At 45.8% G+C, this 16,010-nt stretch overlaps 3 protein-coding genes across 10 annotated transcripts; 2 read left to right on the top strand and 1 right to left on the bottom strand.

Moving 5' to 3' along the window:
• On the top strand, positions 1–4,859 carry LOC109525411 (uncharacterized). 7 transcript variants are annotated; one of them, XM_019885859.1, is made up of 9 exons: positions 1–560; positions 1,095–1,274; positions 1,976–2,029; positions 2,586–2,716; positions 2,812–2,964; positions 3,116–3,235; positions 3,996–4,024; positions 4,102–4,183; positions 4,354–4,859. In XM_019885859.1, exons 1-9 carry the CDS (start codon positions 423–425, stop codon positions 4,448–4,450), a joined length of 984 nt encoding a protein of 327 aa, XP_019741418.1. In that variant the 5' UTR covers positions 1–422; the 3' UTR covers positions 4,451–4,859. The 7 variants fall into 7 exon arrangements, with proteins under 7 accessions (XP_019741418.1, XP_019741432.1, XP_019741440.1 ...); XM_019885873.1 differs by having other exon boundaries at positions 2,812–2,986; XM_019885881.1 differs by lacking the exon at positions 1,976–2,029.
• Positions 4,860–5,066: 207 nt separating this feature from the next.
• LOC109524462 (mucin-2-like) lies at positions 5,067–9,964 on the bottom strand. The gene is made up of 4 exons (XM_019884384.1): positions 9,905–9,964; positions 5,576–9,343; positions 5,376–5,464; positions 5,067–5,262 (listed from the first exon to the last, which is right to left on the bottom strand). The coding sequence occupies exons 2-4, from the start codon at positions 9,318–9,320 to the stop codon at positions 5,188–5,190; spliced, it is 3,909 nt and encodes a 1,302-aa protein (XP_019739943.1). The 5' UTR covers positions 9,321–9,343; positions 9,905–9,964; the 3' UTR covers positions 5,067–5,187.
• Positions 9,965–10,979: 1,015 nt separating this feature from the next.
• LOC109524876 (tetratricopeptide repeat protein 14-like) lies at positions 10,980–16,004 on the top strand. 2 transcript variants are annotated; one of them, XM_019885003.1, is made up of 11 exons: positions 10,980–11,497; positions 11,747–11,877; positions 12,502–12,701; positions 13,060–13,144; positions 13,287–13,416; positions 13,514–13,669; positions 13,811–13,882; positions 13,962–14,081; positions 14,169–14,291; positions 14,757–14,874; positions 15,887–16,004. In XM_019885003.1, the coding sequence occupies exons 1-11, from the start codon at positions 11,364–11,366 to the stop codon at positions 15,998–16,000; spliced, it is 1,383 nt and encodes a 460-aa protein (XP_019740562.1). In that variant the 5' UTR covers positions 10,980–11,363; the 3' UTR covers positions 16,001–16,004. The 2 variants fall into 2 exon arrangements, with proteins under 2 accessions (XP_019740562.1, XP_019740568.1); XM_019885009.1 differs by having other exon boundaries at positions 15,912–15,997.
• Positions 16,005–16,010: the final 6 nt, after the last annotated feature.

The raw sequence follows: 16,010 nt of genomic DNA, 5'->3' as shown, positions 1-16,010 counted from the left end.
GAGGAGTCACAGCTGTCATGACTCAACACCCGCATTGTTTTCTGGACTGTTGACTGTTGGTCCGGCAAAAGGTCAATATTGTGCAATCAGAGATTTACAAAGCACCTCCCCTCCGCTGAATCCTACCTGTTCTCTTGGCCAATCAATCGCAGTCCAGGAGGGCAAATGTCAACCAATCAGGGCCGGAGAGATGATTTTGCCGCTCAGCTGGCCTAATGAACTGGGGCCTGTTTTAAAATGCAAACGACATCAAGTGAACTGAATCAGTGTTCAAATCCAAAGTCAGGAGGGAAGGAAAAAACACACAAGCGACATCGAGAACGGGTCAGTGAAGGAAGCAAAGGGAAAGGTTTGAAAACAAAACCTTCCCAAGAGCAAAGTTACGCAGTCCTCAGGCGAATCAGCCGCCGCAGTTGTTGCAAATGAGGATGAAGCCAAATGAAAGGAAGCGGGCCTTGTTGGCCATCAGGGAAAACATTGAGATGGAATTGTTCTCGTCTGAAGAATCCTGTGAGGCGCGATCAACGCAAGAGCTGCAGGAAGACGCTTGCTTTTACCAGGTATGTGCTCACCTTTGCTGCCTTTTGGCAACAAACCGCAGGCTAATGTTCAAGTCAAATGTACAGTCATCGGCAATATGTCTCTAAATGCAAAGACGACATAAAAAAATGTGTCGTATCTGTTGAAGTTTGATTTGAATTCATAAAAAAAAAAAACAATTGAATATATTGATAGGAATTTGTTTTATTTTAAATTCACGTTTTCTGAACTAAATCACAAATGCTCAGAATAAAGAACAGTGGGTTGTATGAAACCATATTTGGAGCAGCCCCCAGATTTGTTTTTATAAAATTGCATCAAATGGGCATTTACTTTACTAGAATCTTTTCAGGACTGCTATTAAATAACTCACTTTGCTTATTGGGGACTGTATACCCCGACGGGTGGGGGTGGGGGGGATGGAGAGGACAATTGTAGTCGAGCAGTACTATCAACACAACTACCGTTAACAGCCACTGTTCCATCGAAGAATGATAGTGACATAATTTACCCACTTTTTTATTTATTTATTTATTTATTTTTTAATGCTTAAGAACTTGGAGCACCCTCTGGTCTGCATTTGTGAGGAAGAGCCAACATTGGATGTCCCAGGCCATCAAGACCGACCACAGAAGACCAAACCCGACACGGTGACCCCTGTCAGGGAAAATATAACCGGTGAAAGCCGTCCGCTTCCGCCCGTCTTCATGGAGGACATTGAGATAGAAATGGAGGTAAACAATGTGAAGAGTTGAGATATCAGGGCGTGATGAAAAATGATGGCTTTGCGTGGATGGAGCAACATCTACATTTTTACATAAAAGTATAAAATTACAACTGCATTTTGCTGTTATTGAAGAGCTAGCTGGCCATCCAATTTCCGATCCGCTTTATCCTCACAAGGGTCGCGAGAAGGGCTGGAGCCTATCCCAGCCACCTTTGGGCCAGTAGGCAGGGGACACCCTGAACCAGTTGCCAGCCAATTGCAGGGCACCCAAAGACGAACAACCATCAGCGCTCACATTCACACCTAGGGACAAATCGTAGTGTTCAATCAGCCTGCCATGCATGTTTTTGAAATGTGTGAGGAAACCGGAGTACCCGGAGAAAACCCACGCAGGCCCATGGAGAACATGCAAACGCCACACACAGGGAGGCCAGAGCCGGAATTGAACCCGCTACCTCTGTACTGTGAGGTCGACACACTAACCGGGTTGCCCGGCTTGGCTATATGCTTTCAAAACATGTAGTCATAGCTTTCCTTCTGTTGTGAAGTGGCTTGCGCAATATGCTAAACTAGCTAATTATAACGAATGTATACCTCGACCGGTTTTGGGGGCGGGGGGGAGAATTCCAGAATGGAGAGGACAATTGTAGTAGAGTAGGCCAGTCAAGCATCCTCTGCTTGACTTGCTCTGTTTGCTTCGTGTCTCAGGTGCTTCCTCACCACACAAAGTCTGAGGCTCAACGCGTAGGGCTCATCACCCCGGTAAAGACCATCCTTTTGTTTTTTTGTTTTTCTGATTGATTCTGTCAGAGAACGCTTCCACGGACCTTAATGTATTGCACACGCTGAGCGCTGACAATCTAATCTCAACTCAAAGAAGCACATGATGTCATCAGTCGATCAATGCAAATTGTTTTTCCACACGCTCGTGACTTAAGTATAGGAACTCAGATTCGAGACTGTAAATAAAATGCCGTTTGATAAAAAAATATTCACACACCCCTTGGAATTTAAAAAAAATGCTCAAATAAAACAACTTCCTGATTCAATTACTGGAGTTGAAATGTTTGTTTAGGAATTGGAATGACTGACCAGTGCTACCTGTGAGGAGTTCAGGGTTTCTGGTTTTCGGACATACACTACTAGTTGGCAAATTCTTTTAGATACTGCCGTTACATGCGCATCCAATATTTACCAAGCTATTGGTCCAATACAAATGCGTAAATATCCCAATGTGAACTTTCATGGCACCAGAATCAGGCGTTGTTGCGTACCATTGGGAGAAAAGAGCAAAGCGATGTTGAAACCTCTCTTGCAGACGTTTCACGCAGCCTCTTCAAACAAAGCAAGTCGAATGAAATGGAAGCGGGTGACTCCACAGATGACCGGGCTGGTGGTCAAAGATGTGCTGTGCTTACCCAGAGGTCACTACAACACAGAAAGCGCCAGGTGACTTGATGAAATCCACCAAATATTTCCCGTTGATTTCGGTGAGACAATTGTCCGGAAAATGGATGATGCGGTATTACTCGGCGTCTCCACAGAAACGGAGCGCCACAAGGCAAAGAGCGAGCGGCGCTCTCTGCAATGGGACTGAGCGCCCGGATCACCATCGACCGCCAGTGGTCCGCCAAACAGATGGAGAGTCGCTTGGCGGTGCTTTTCCGAGGGCGGGTTGCAAAACGGGCCGGACAAAGGTTTTCCTTTTCCTATTTACAGGTGTGCGCGTGTGTGACTTACCGCTCATCTTCACAGTCACGTGTGAAGTGGAGAAAGAGATGACAAGATCATTTTTCTCATGATGGTTTATTACTTTAGGGGTGAGGGATTTTTATGGCTCATTTGCAGTGCATGCAGGGGGTTCTGTTGCTCCCGGTGGCACCTGCGGAAGGCTGGACTGCAGCGCGGGTCCTCAGGATCGCAGGACCGGGTGCTCTGTATATATTCTGCCACCATGAACACATGCAGGTCAACTTTTTTTTCCCCCCCCATTTGGATTCTTTTCATGCACTTATAATTCATTTTTCTAGACTTATACTATCCATTATGTTTACTTCTCGTGACAAGGGCAGGGATGGGCAACTTCAAATAATGAAGGGGCCACAATTTTTCATTAGCGCTACTGGAGCGCCGCCCACTTCCGAACTTGATGCGTTTTAAATATGGACAGAATGCATGCCAGCCTGCATTTTTTTAAAAATATTATAATTGATGCCCAATGAAATACATTTTGGAAAATGTGGGGAGTAGGGAGGTTGTAAACCCAAAATATTCCTCAAAAAAATGCCGGTAAGCCTCCAATATGCGCTTTCCATGAAAAATGTGGGTTGTCTCCCCCACACAAAAAACATTTTGAAAATATTTAAAAAATACAAATTTGCAGACGTACAAATCTGCGGGTGCTGCAAGTATGCTGGAGTCCACTATAGGAGAGGAAACTTATTCCGACATTTTCAATGTAAGAAGAAAATAATTTATTTTTGACTTTTTAATTTTTCTGATTTTTAAAATTAAATTTTTTTTTTTTCCTCGACTACAGTGGACCCCCACAGGCCGCCAAAAGACCCCCGACAGTGACCAGTTGCCCATCCTTGGTCTCGTGCATCAACCCGAATAATCAGTTGGATTCCAAGTGCATGATGTGCTTTTATCACGTGTAATACACAATTGCTGTTTCAAACGTAGGAAATAAAATGACATCGGCTCTGTATCAATGTTCTCTTACCAGGCGTCAAGTGAGACACTTGGGGTTGACAGGTAAGGTTATCCACGGGGGGATGCTACAGCTCAACCGCTGTAGTTTGTGCTTACGGCTTCCTCTAAACTCCTTCCAGGGGAGAATTACGTCTGGAGAGATGCCAAGATGGAGATCATCCACAGGACAGACGCAACCCGCCGCACGCTCCGGTTGACAGCGTGAGCTTTCGTTGTCACAACACAATTAAAATGTGCCACTTATCAGGATGTTGGAAATAACAACTCTCATTGGAGTAGAACTGCCAAATATCAATTCAAAAATTTTCCTTCATAAAATGTGTTCCAAATTGTAGTTGGACCTTGTTTGAATTAAAACATTTTACTTGTAGGCTCCTGGAGGCAAGGAGGTTGAAACGTCGTAATTCACGGATCAGTTACGGTCCACATCTTGCCAGGATTCGTTCTAAAACTATTTTTGGACAATAATCACGTCATCGAGGGTGTGTTGATTATGATAACGCAGTTTTCTAATTGATCTCTTTCATTGCTGTTTTTAAAACGAATTTGTATGGACGGACAACGTCTACATTTTTTTTTTTTTAAATAGGCAGCTACTCCTTCGGGTGCCTTTTGTGAGTGTCGGGAAATAGCTCGGTCAAAACTGCTAACAAAAAAAAAAACCCAAATCAAGTTTCCATGTAATGAGGCCTCTCCCTGACCCTCAAATAAGACAACCGAAAGATGTTGACTACAAATTGAGAAAAAATATTTCTAATTGACTGGACGTATAAGTTCCAAGTCGTGTAACTGACCAAGGTTTGGTTTTTAGTGTGTGGAATTGTTCTTAAACGCTTTCTGAGTGGTATGACATTAAACATTTGAGTTGACAAACGAAGTCTACGACTGGTAATTGATTCAAGAATGCACCATGTATGCGTGTATACACTACTCACAAAAAGATACGGATTGAGGTTTTTCTTTTTAGTTCAGGATAAACCCAAAATGCACTCGAACATTTACCGACTGGTAAACTTCATGATTTGACCTTCTCTAAACTTGAATGCACACGAATGGAGCGCTATTGAAAGATTCATTTGGAGTTCTTTATTTAAAAACATGGGACATTCGCTAGCATGGTTATATGGGACACCGTACCCACAGAATCATGTGTGTGAACATACAACACAATCAAACGTGGTTCAAAAGAAAAAGTACCAAAAGCTTTAAGGGCCAATTCTTTGAACTTGAGTAACGTTGATGGTGTAGGACGCTCTAGTCAGAAGCTGCTCTCTGAAAAACTGAATTAAAAACAACAAAGTCAAAATGACACTGACAAAATGTTTGTCACCATTGTACAGAAACGATTTACATTGTGCGACGCGACTCGAAGCAAGACCTCAATTTCACTTACCGCTTCGACAAATTGTACGATGTGGTCGTTGCTGATCCCATCGGTCACATCTAACGTCATCTTTAACTGGGCCAGAAACAAGGGGCCCGCTGGGTGGGATTGAGGAAGGCAAACATGGGATTGTGTGACACAAATCTCGAATAGACCCTAAACCGGATACAAAACGATACCGTAAGAAGAAACGCAAGGTAGTCATTTACCTTTGACCGTCGTGGCGTTTGTCAATATGGTTGTTGTGCGGGGCGGTGTGCTGGTTCTGGAATCGGTCGTGTGGATTGGGTTTGGCCTTGCGGTAATCGCAGGTGTGCTTGTCATTGTTTCAGGTGTTAGTGAACTGATTGCGTGGCCGTTGTGGCGTTTGGTAGTCGGTGTTGCGTCTGGCGTCGCCGTTGCGGTGTTTGGTATCGCGCTCCTTGCGGATGCAGTCGTGCTTTGCGGTGTCGCGGGGATGGGAGGTGCGGACGCGGTTGTGTCTGAAGTTGCTGCCGTCACCGATCGGTTTTCTGCGGTTGAGGGATCCGTCGCGCTCGACACCGGGGTTGCTGTCCGTGTGGAAGTTGTGCTTTTGGACGCGGTAGCATGCGTGGACATGACCGCTGCGGCAGGACTCGTGGGTGCGGTTGGATTGAAGGGTGCCATCGTCACGTTCGTCTGTGTCGCCGCAGGTGCGGCGCTTGGCGTTGTTCTATTTATCGTCACAGGTGTGTTTGGCATTTTTTCCGGCGCTTGGGACATGGTTGTGTTTAGGATTTGGGGTGTGGGAGTTGGTCTTGCTGCTGTTGTGCTTGGCAACGGGCTAAATGTCCATTCGATTTTGTTTTGTGGCGTATTGGTGATGGTAGTCATAGAGGTGGACGAGGTTGCAGATGTGGACGTGGCTGTGTCTGGAGTTGGGGTAGTTACAGATTTGTTTGCTGTGGTCGATGATTCTCCGGTATTTGGCCCTCGAGTAGTTCTAGGCGTGGCTGCGGTTGTTGCGTTTTGGGGTGAAGTAGTCATGGATTTGACTGCCGTCGGAGCGCTTGTTGTGTTTTGAGTTGTTGCTGCTAGCGTGGTGCTTTGTGTTGCGCTAATTGCGGATTTGGTTGTGTTGAACGGATGTTGGGTTGCAGTCATCACAGGCGTGCTTGCCATTGTCTCAGGGGTTGGTGAGAAGGTTGTACTCAAGTTCGGACGTTTGGTAGTCACCGTTGTGTTTGTTGCGGCGCTCGGGATTCTGCTGGCTGTGGATATGGTTGGGTTTTGCGGGGCAGTGCTGATGCTAGTCATCGATGTCGTCGTTGGTGGAGGTGTAGACACGGTTTTGTTTGGCGTTGTTGCGTTTTGGAGTGCATTCACAGATGTTGCGGGACTTGCGGGTGCGGTTGTGTTTTGGATTATCGCAGTCATGACTGTCTTTGTCACTGCCAGCGTGGTGCTTCGCGTTGCATTATTTGGGGATGTGGTTGTGTTTATAGGATTTGGGGTTGCGGTCATTGCAGGTGTGGTTGTCATTGTTTCAGGTGTTTGGGATGTGGCTGTATTTATGTTTTGGGTTGTGGTAGTTTTGGGCGTTAGCGTGGTGGTTAGCATCATGTTAGTTGTCATGCTTCTAGGAGTAGCGGTTTCTGGCGTGGACATGGTGACGTCTGGAGTAGCTGTAGTCGTGGGTCTCTTTGCTCTGGTTGAAGATTTGGTGGTACTTGGTGCCGCAGCAGCTGTCGAAGCAGCTGTCGAAGTTGTTGTGGTTTGAGGTGCAGTCGTCTTGGACGTTAGTGCCGCTGCAGGACTTGTTAGTATGGTCGTGCTTGTTATTCCACGTGTGGTGCTCGGCCTTGTACTAGTTGTTGAAATGCTTGTGTTGGATGGGTTTGGGGTTTCAGGAATCACAATTGTCGTCGTTTCAGATGTTTGGGATGCGGTTAGTTCCATGCTGTGACTTCCGGTACTGAATGTGGATACGGTCGTGTTTAATGGCCTCTGGGTAGCAGGAATCATTGGCGTGCTTGTCATCATTTCAGCTGTTTGCGATGTAGTTTTATCCAAGCTCTGGCTTTTGGAACTCGTGTTTTGCGTTGTAGTCGTCACCAGTGTGCTTGTTGTGATTTCAGCTGTTTGAGGTGTGATTGTATTTCTGATTTGGGTTGAGGTCGTCATTGTGTGAGGCGTTGATATTTTGCTCGGCATTGGGCTCGTCGCGGATATAGTTGTTGTGTGTTGCGGTGCGGTGGTGTCGTCTATCAAGGAAGTGTTAGTTGTTGTCGGCGTAGGCTTTCTTGCGTCTGGAGTAGTCACAGATCTCTTTGTCGTGGTTGAAGATTCTGCAGTTTTGGGGTCTGTCGTCGCTCGAGATGGGTTTTGGGTCGCAGTTGTCGTGGCCGTTATTGCTGGACTTGTCGATGTGATCGTGTTTTGGGTTGTTGTAATCATGGCGGTGCTCGGTGCCGTACTGCTTGCGGATATTTTTGCGTTTAATGGGCTTGGGGTTGTCGTGGTCACTGGAATACTGATTGTTTCACCTTTTAATGCTGTCGTCGCATGACTGTTGTGGTTTGAGGTTGTCGTTTTTGTTGTTGCTACTACGGTGCTTGGTATTTTGCTCGATGTCTGTACCGTTGTGTTTTGCGATGTCGTGGTGATGGGAGCGGTATTTAGCACTGTGCTAGCTGTCCATTTTGTTGCAGTAGTCGTGTTTTGGGGTGGAGTAGTCACGGACATTGATGCTGTTGCTGTGCTTGTGTTTTGAGTTGTGATAGTCACGTTCGTCCGTGTTGTTGTGGGTGTGATGCTTGGACTATCGGTAGTTGTTGAAACGGTCGCGTTTAATAGGGTTGGTGTTTCAGTATTTACAACTATGCTTGTCATTGTTTCAGGTGTTGGGGATACGATTGGATCTTTTTGTTGGGTTCTCGTGTTTGTCGGTGTTGCGACTGCGGTGCTTTGAGTTGTGTTCATTGTCGACAAGTTTGTGTTTACCGGTGTCGTGGTGATTGGAGTCGTCGTTTCGGGTGTTTGGGGTATGCTTGTAGCCATGTTCTGATGTTTGGTTGTTGTGTTGTGGCTTGCAGGAGTCATCGGCGGGATCGTCATTGCGTCACGTATTTTGGATGCGGTGGTATTGATCAGGTACGGTGTGGTCGTCATTGTTGCGCGAGTTGTTGCCGTCGTGCTTGGCACGAAGCGAGATGTGGATTGACTTTTGTTTTGCTGCGTATTGGTGATGCTCGTCCTCGATGTGTTACTTGCAGATGTGGGCGCGGTTGTATCTGGAGTTACCGTAATCGCGGATCTGTTTGTTGTGGGTGAACATTCGTTGCTATTTGCCACTGTAGTAGGTGTGGACATGTTTGTGGTTGTCGTGTTTTGAGGCAGGTTTGCCGTGGATGTTCCTGCTGTTGCAGGGCTTGTGGATTTGGTTGTGTTTTGACTTTCTGTCGTCATGATTGCGCTTGTTGTAGTCGTTGCGGATAGGTCCTTTTTTAACGGATTTTGGGTTGCAGTCATCAGAGGCATGGTTTTCATTGACTCGGGTGTTGCTGATATGGTTGTACTTGTATTTTGAGTTGCGCTAGTCATGGTTGTGTTTGTTTCTGTCATGGTGGTGGATGTAGTAGTGTTTTGCGGCGTAGTAATGGCGGTCATCAGAAATGTGTTAGTTGTTGCGGAAGTGGTCATGCTAATGGCTGAAGCTTCTGTAGTCACGGGTGCGTTTGTTTCTGTAGTGTTTGGCACTGTAGTAGCTGTCGATGTGGTTGTTGTGTTTTGGGGTGGAGCAGTCACGGACGTTACTGCTGAAATGGCAGCTCTTGATTTGGTTCTCAAATCCTTCTCCGTGGTGGTTGTTCCGTGTTGGTGGTCAGCTGTGATGTCGAGCACACTGCTCGTTGCTGTTGTGTTTGTTTGATTCGCAGGCGTGAGCCATTTCTCATCTTCTGTTGCCGCCACAGTACTGGTTCCTGGAGTCATGGTTGGCCAAGATGAATCGATAACTGCGGCAGTTTGAGACTGAATCAGTATAATGGCCCTGTGAACTGTACTTATACAGCAATACATGTTTAGCCAATCGTGGTGGAAATAAACTTTGCCCAACTGTCACCATAGTGAACCTTGACAGGCCTATTCCGTAACAGCTTTCACAGTCATAGTTCAACGGTAAGCAACTCCTCTTTACACCTGAAAACGTTCCCCGCTTTCACCGTTGAATCGCCATCCAAAGCTGCTTGCTGCTGCCTTCAACAAATAAAATCAGCCATTTTTTAGGGTTTTTTTTAAGGGCAGTTGTAAGAGGTTTGCAAAGTGGTAAAGTGGCGTCTACGTTCTCATCAAATGAAATTGTGAGTGACTTGCTCATACTTTTAAATAACATCAATTTCATGATCATTTCAGGTGATGTTCAAAAATGAAATGTGCCCATTGCTCACAAACTGCACACAAGTGATGGATCATGATTCAGTTCAAGTGCAAGTGTTAGCCAAGAGATCAATTTTCACTACTATGTTCTACACCTCTGAGCAAGAAATTTGTCAAACCAAGACGTTAAAGCGAGTTACCTTGAAAAGATGCATACAAACAGCCGTGCAAATATATCCAAGAAAGGATTTTACTTTTCATCTTCATGGTGTCAACCAGGTTGAGTGTCTCCAGCCAGCATTGATGTTAAGTATTAGTCTCTCATTTCCAGGATGGTGTATTTGCATTTTGCTATTTCCCTGTTAATGCTCCACCCTCACCTATTGAGCAAGGAATATACAGAGGGCGGTACAGCCAAGCAAAATGGTGAAATATAAGATTCTTATTATACAGATGAGTTTCACTTTGGAATGACCTAACGGTACTAAAATATTTGAAGTTTCCCACAAGATTCTAATGCATTGGGATGCACCTGCATCATAAAATTATTCTGTCTCTCCATCCATTTTCTACAACTTTTCAATCAGGTGATGAAAACAGATGTGGAACCAGGTTATTTCCCCGCCAACAACTATAGTACACACGCACACACACACACCAGTTAGCATGATCAAACTGGACTGGAGAGAGGGGCGGGGGACTTGCAATGTCCAGACAATGGAGCCTTTTCAATGGATATTAGCCAGTTGGTGTTGGTGTCAGGTGGCTACTAATAAGCAGACAATGAACAGAATTTAAACAACAAAAGAACAAATTCACTTTAAGACTGCCAAACAGGTTTTGAGCATATGTGTGGTTCCACTCAGCTCCTTCTCAAGTTTTCACGTTGTGAGTTGATAAACTTGAGTTTTCATAGGCATGCAATTTCCTTCGTGCAAGATGTGTTTCTTTAAATGTTGTGAATACAGTATACAGTACAGGTTTGTGGGATTGGCTATATATTTTTGGCTTCTGTTTTCTCGTGTTTCTGAAAATACGATAATGTATTTGTTTACTTTATAAAGAAAGTAGTATGATTGTTTTATCTACAACAGCCTAGGGCCTGACTATGTTACCAATAATAATATGCTATTATTATTGGTAACATAATAAAATAATGGATATTAATAATATCCATTATTTTATTCACGGTAGACACTGTCAGAGCCTAAATGAGGTTCCTCGTGGTGATTTGTTTGAAACGACCATTTATTGTGTAACACCGTGTGCGCATGCTCAGTCCCATGGCTGCGTGTGGCTCCGTTGACATTTAAGCAGAGAACACTCATCGTAGTAGTACGTTGGGGAGAAAAAAAAGCGTTTCATTCGGGATAAATCATAATCTTGTATGAACCGTTTATTATCGAACTGCTGTTTTTTTTCCCGTTTTTTGTTTTCGAAAATAGTGAACGAAGGCGTAATCCGTCGTTCGGTTTCATTTGCTTGCAAGTTTGCAATGCTAGTAATCGTGCTAGTTTGATATATTGCTCAGACCAAATCGGTTCGATCGTTAGCTTCCTTCAATGCCCTTCCACAATCCTGTTTGTCTGGCAACGATTGTGGTTACCTTATGTATTTATTTTCCCGAGAGAAATAATGTAAGCCCGTCTTCTGCGCATAATGGACAGAGACTTGTTGAGGCAGTGTCTGACGTATCACGGAGAGTCCTTGTTCAGCACATTGAAATGTGAACAGACTGAGAATCCCGACTTTCAAGCCGTGGTGGCTGACCTGTGTAAGGCTCCGTATGAGGGGTAAGCCTTCCTTCCTTCGTCATCTCCAAACCTTAGCACGATCTTGTTTGAAATGTTGCCCACTCGGCATCCATTGCAGCCTGGTCATGCTGGAAGGGGCATTCTCCCATCTGCGGCCCCTTCTCAAGGTTTCTAATTTTTTTTGCCACAAGATGGCAGCAAAGCACTTTTATTTTGTCAGGCAAGGCTGTGGTGTGACTTTTCAGCTTCAACTCTGAAATGACATCATACATTTGTGCGCCTTGACAGAAATGGCGAAGAGCAGAGCAGCCCCCTTGTGGAGCAGTTCATTGCTCGGAAGGCTGACATTCTTTTCAGTCCATCGTGGAAGACTGCAACTCCGAAAGAAGAAGAAGAACCCCGACAGGAGGAAGCCGCAGGTTGTCCACGCTTAACGCTTTGTCCGGATCCAGCCAATGAAATCCCTGCATTCGAACCTTATTTTTATTCATCTTAAAATGGGACGGTAACTTGATGCATGAAATGGCCGACTTTTTTTTTTACCTTTGTTAAATTGCCGCGATGAGCTTGGTTAAAATAAATCCAAAGAATTATTCGTTATTATCAGGCGTACGATGGCGACCCTCTAAAATTCAACAAATCTTTTGTGCGAGGCTTATTGTCTTCCAAATGAACCCAGAGGAAATGATCTCAAGTGAATTGAAGACACCTGATGGAGTTGAAGTTTTCGGTGTTGCAAAGACGTTTGCGAGCATTTCAGGTCATTTTTGATGCCAGCACTTGCCACAACCGTTGTCCTTTTGGCTCTATGCTAATAGCATAAGCATCTTCTTACTGTAGTTGTGTCTACAACTGCTATTAAATTCAATTTATTGCTTGTATTGTGCTGAGCAGCCAGATACAACTCCAGAGTTTTTAAATAATTTTTTATTATTCATTTTAAATCTGGGCAGAGCTTAGCCCGAGTGACAGTTTGATGTCATTATTCGCTCAGACCTAAAAACTCATCTAAGTGATTGTAATGCTCGTAATGTTCTTTCCAGAGGCTTATGCTGTCATGCCCCCCCTGGAGTTATTCATGGAGGTGCCTTTTGAAGAGAGAAGGACCATGCTTTACCGGGATTTAGAACGAGGAGACATCGTGGTGGGGAGGATCAACAACGTTCGCGAATATGGCTTCTTTCTCACGCTCATTTGCATGGCGGGCGGGCTGAACAGAGACATCGAAGACCTGGAGTTATCGGTAAGATCACGGCCTTGTACGCGGTGGCCTCGTTAGCCAAGAACCAATCGTTGCCAAACGTTGAAAATGGATGGCGGGCCGCAAATGGCCCCCTGGGCCGTCGTTCGGACAACACCGGTTTAGAAACCCGAGCGACAGCCAAACACATTTGGGCTGCGTTATCCTACTCAAAATGGCATCAAGATGCATTTGAGAGAATTCGGGGAGGGCCTCCTGTCAATCGGCGAAATGAGTGCGGCCTCCTCAGTCGATCGTGGAAACATTTTCAAATGCCGATCCGTCGTCACCGCTCCGTTTTCGGTGTCCTCGCTTCACATTTGTCTTCTTAACTGAAAACTGATTTCTTTTTCAATCCCAGGCTCTTTGTCACATTAAAGAAATTCCCTCAGCTGGCAGCCACGACGATCCTTTGTCCTACTACCAGATTGGGGACTTCATCAGAGGTGACAAAAATCTTCATTCTGTTGATTTGAACGCCAATTTTGGAAAATGGTGGACAGAGCATTCGTGTTTCATTCGAGCAATAAAAACACAAGTACACTTTGTTGTAACGCCAACTTATTTCTTTTTACGTTTGTTTTGTAGCCGTTGTGAAAGATATCGACCGCTACCAGGAAAAAATAACCGTCTCGCTTCTGCAAGCATCCATTTCTGGCAGATCAGACTGCATCCAACTCGGAGTCGTGACTAGGGAGGAGCTGCCCGTACAATACGAGTGAGGACACCAAATAGCACTTCAAAATAAACCGAATGCCAACCAGCGCGGACGAATACACTTTGCTAATCACGGCGCGTCTCACGTGGCGTCCCAGTCGGAGTGTTTGCGCAGCCAGTGACTTCAGCAAGACGTACGAGCGCATACTGAGGGGTTGCCACGGCTACCACAACCCCTGCGTGGTGGACTACCTGCTGGAGAACATCGGCGTCAGCGACGTCCATCCTCCGTCCATGATGCGAGGGCTCCAAAGGTAAACGTGGCCACTGCCGTTCCTCACCCGTTGCACGTCGACGATATGATTTGGGGAGACGCTGGGCTAGCTGACAGCCCCAAAATACCACCGCTGCGATGGTCGCTGCAATGCCGTGCTCATCTGTCACTCGTCTTCCAGTCAACTGTTTGCAAAAGAAGATTTTGCGTCCGTCATCCGGAAGAAGCAGTCGGTATCCTGGGCCTTGAAATGGTAAAAGTTGGGGCGCTTTTGACTTGGTTGTGTTTTTTCGCAAGACATAAATGACACATCAACCCCCCCACCCCCGCAGTGTTAAGGCTGGTGTGGGCCACTTCAAGCAGGGTCGCCATGTGGAAGCCATGAATGAGTACAACAAAGCTTTGGACATCGACACCAATAACGTGGAAGCGCTGGTCGCGCGCGGCGCTCTGTGAGTTGCGCGGGGGCAAAATACATTTGACACTGGAAAGATTGTTATTGTTGATCATGACTTGATTGGATTGGTTTCCATCCTCAGGTATGCAAATAAAGGCGTGATCCTGAAGGCGATATCGGACTTCGAATTGGCCCTGGAGACGTGCCCGGATCACCGCAATGCCAAGAAGTACCTCTGCCAAACACTGGTTGAGAGAGGAAAACAGTAAGTTGCGCATTTGGGGCTCCTCCACGAAATACGAAACGCATTTGTGTGACGAGCGTGGCCTCCTCTTTTCCATTTTCTAAAATGTTCTTACTCTCGCCTCCGAGTTTAGCCCACTGATGCTCATCTGCTTTTGAGTTGCAAGGTGGTGTAGTCAACTTAGGGGGGAAAAAAATCCTATTTTGAAAATGTTTTTTTTTTGATCAAATGCTACAATTTCAAATGCACAGAACAGCCACTCCATATCTCCAGTCCTGTCAGAGCACAATGCATCCGTACGTACGTCCTCGACGCCAAGATCGTTTGGTCGTAGCACAAAAAAACGGCAAATAGGCGCGTTTTTCCAGAGATGGCTGAGGATCGCTTTAAAACGATTTTCGTATGGGCGAATGAGCACGAAGGGACTCTTTTCTCAAATTGGCGCCACTCAAACCTCCCTTGACGCGACTCGTTTCTCCCGCGTAGACTCGAGGAACAAGAGAAGCTCGTGACAGCGGAAGGAGTGTACAGACGAGCGCTTTCTCTGGATGACGCAAACCCCGAAGCTCAGGAGGCCTTGAGAAAAATCACCGAGACCATACAGGTGGGTGGGCCACAACACGCGAGCACTTTCCGGCGTGTGTGCAGCCACGCTCGCTCGATCGCTAAGTCGTCTCGGCCTGTATCGCGCATGCTGAAGGGGGCTGACTTCCCGAGCCACGGTTTGAATGACAAAAAAAATGAAAATCTGATCAAGATGGCAAGGAAGCAATCGCAATACACGTTCGTTGTTAGCGCTCTTGCCAGGTTGTGTTTTTTTTTTTGTCTTTGTTTTTTTTTAACAACAAAGTGCCTCAATGTCAAAGCAAAAATGTTCAGGTCAAACAAATGTGAGCGGTTCAAAAACAAAAAACCAAAAACATTTTATTCTTGCTGTAAGAATATTATCATGTGACTCTTCTGGTGGATTTATTTCTGCCAAGTGGCCTCTGCTCACGCCGACCATTTTGGCAGAACTGACACAGGAGCATTTTGTCATCCGGGAGCATTCACGTGGTCGCTTGTTTGTTTGTTTGTTTGTTTGTTTTTTTCCCCCAGCAGATGTTTTTCCTCTTAGGAGGTTCATTTCGTCCGTGTGGTTTGTAATACTGATGAGATTTTTTTTTGTTTTGTTTGCGTGTGTGTGTGTGCGCATCTGTTTGCGGCCCTGGCACTTGCCCTTCTGACTGACACGGCCTTTGTCACGCGGGGGGGAATTGACTGTGGAAAATGACGACTCCTCCGCTGCGTACCGTTCCAACCCTGGCCCGTGATCCACCAACGGTAACCTTGTCACCTTTCTGTCTCTGCTCACAACTGCTCAAAACTCGGTCTGACAATCTGCCTCTCCCCCATTTCTTGGATGCCGCCACTTTTTCAATGGTCAACACATCACTGTAACTCCGCCCTGTAAAAACAATTCACCTTTTGTTTGCGTCGTGCCGTACTTTACTCGTCCTCCGCGAAACAACCGCCTTCCATCTACGGCTTCGCTGTCCCGTGTGATGCGCTGGCGCTGATTTTAAATTTCTCACCGTTGACCGTGCCTTGAATTGTCTCGCCCGGCGTGCGTAAAGAATTCCATTCGCCTGCGGGAAGAAGCGCTGGCGAAGGAAGGGGAAGAGAAAGCCAAAAGCAGTCAGAGCAGCGCTGAGAAATTGCGTAAGCTCTTAAAAGAGGAGAAGAGGTGAGTTATTTCCG

Source organism: Hippocampus comes, unplaced genomic scaffold, assembly GCF_001891065.2.
Source record: "Hippocampus comes isolate QL1 unplaced genomic scaffold, H_comes_QL1_v1.1 scaffold90, whole genome shotgun sequence".
NCBI classification, from domain to species: Eukaryota; Metazoa; Chordata; class Actinopteri; order Syngnathiformes; family Syngnathidae; genus Hippocampus; species Hippocampus comes.
This window is presented reverse-complemented; position numbering and strand designations above follow the sequence as displayed.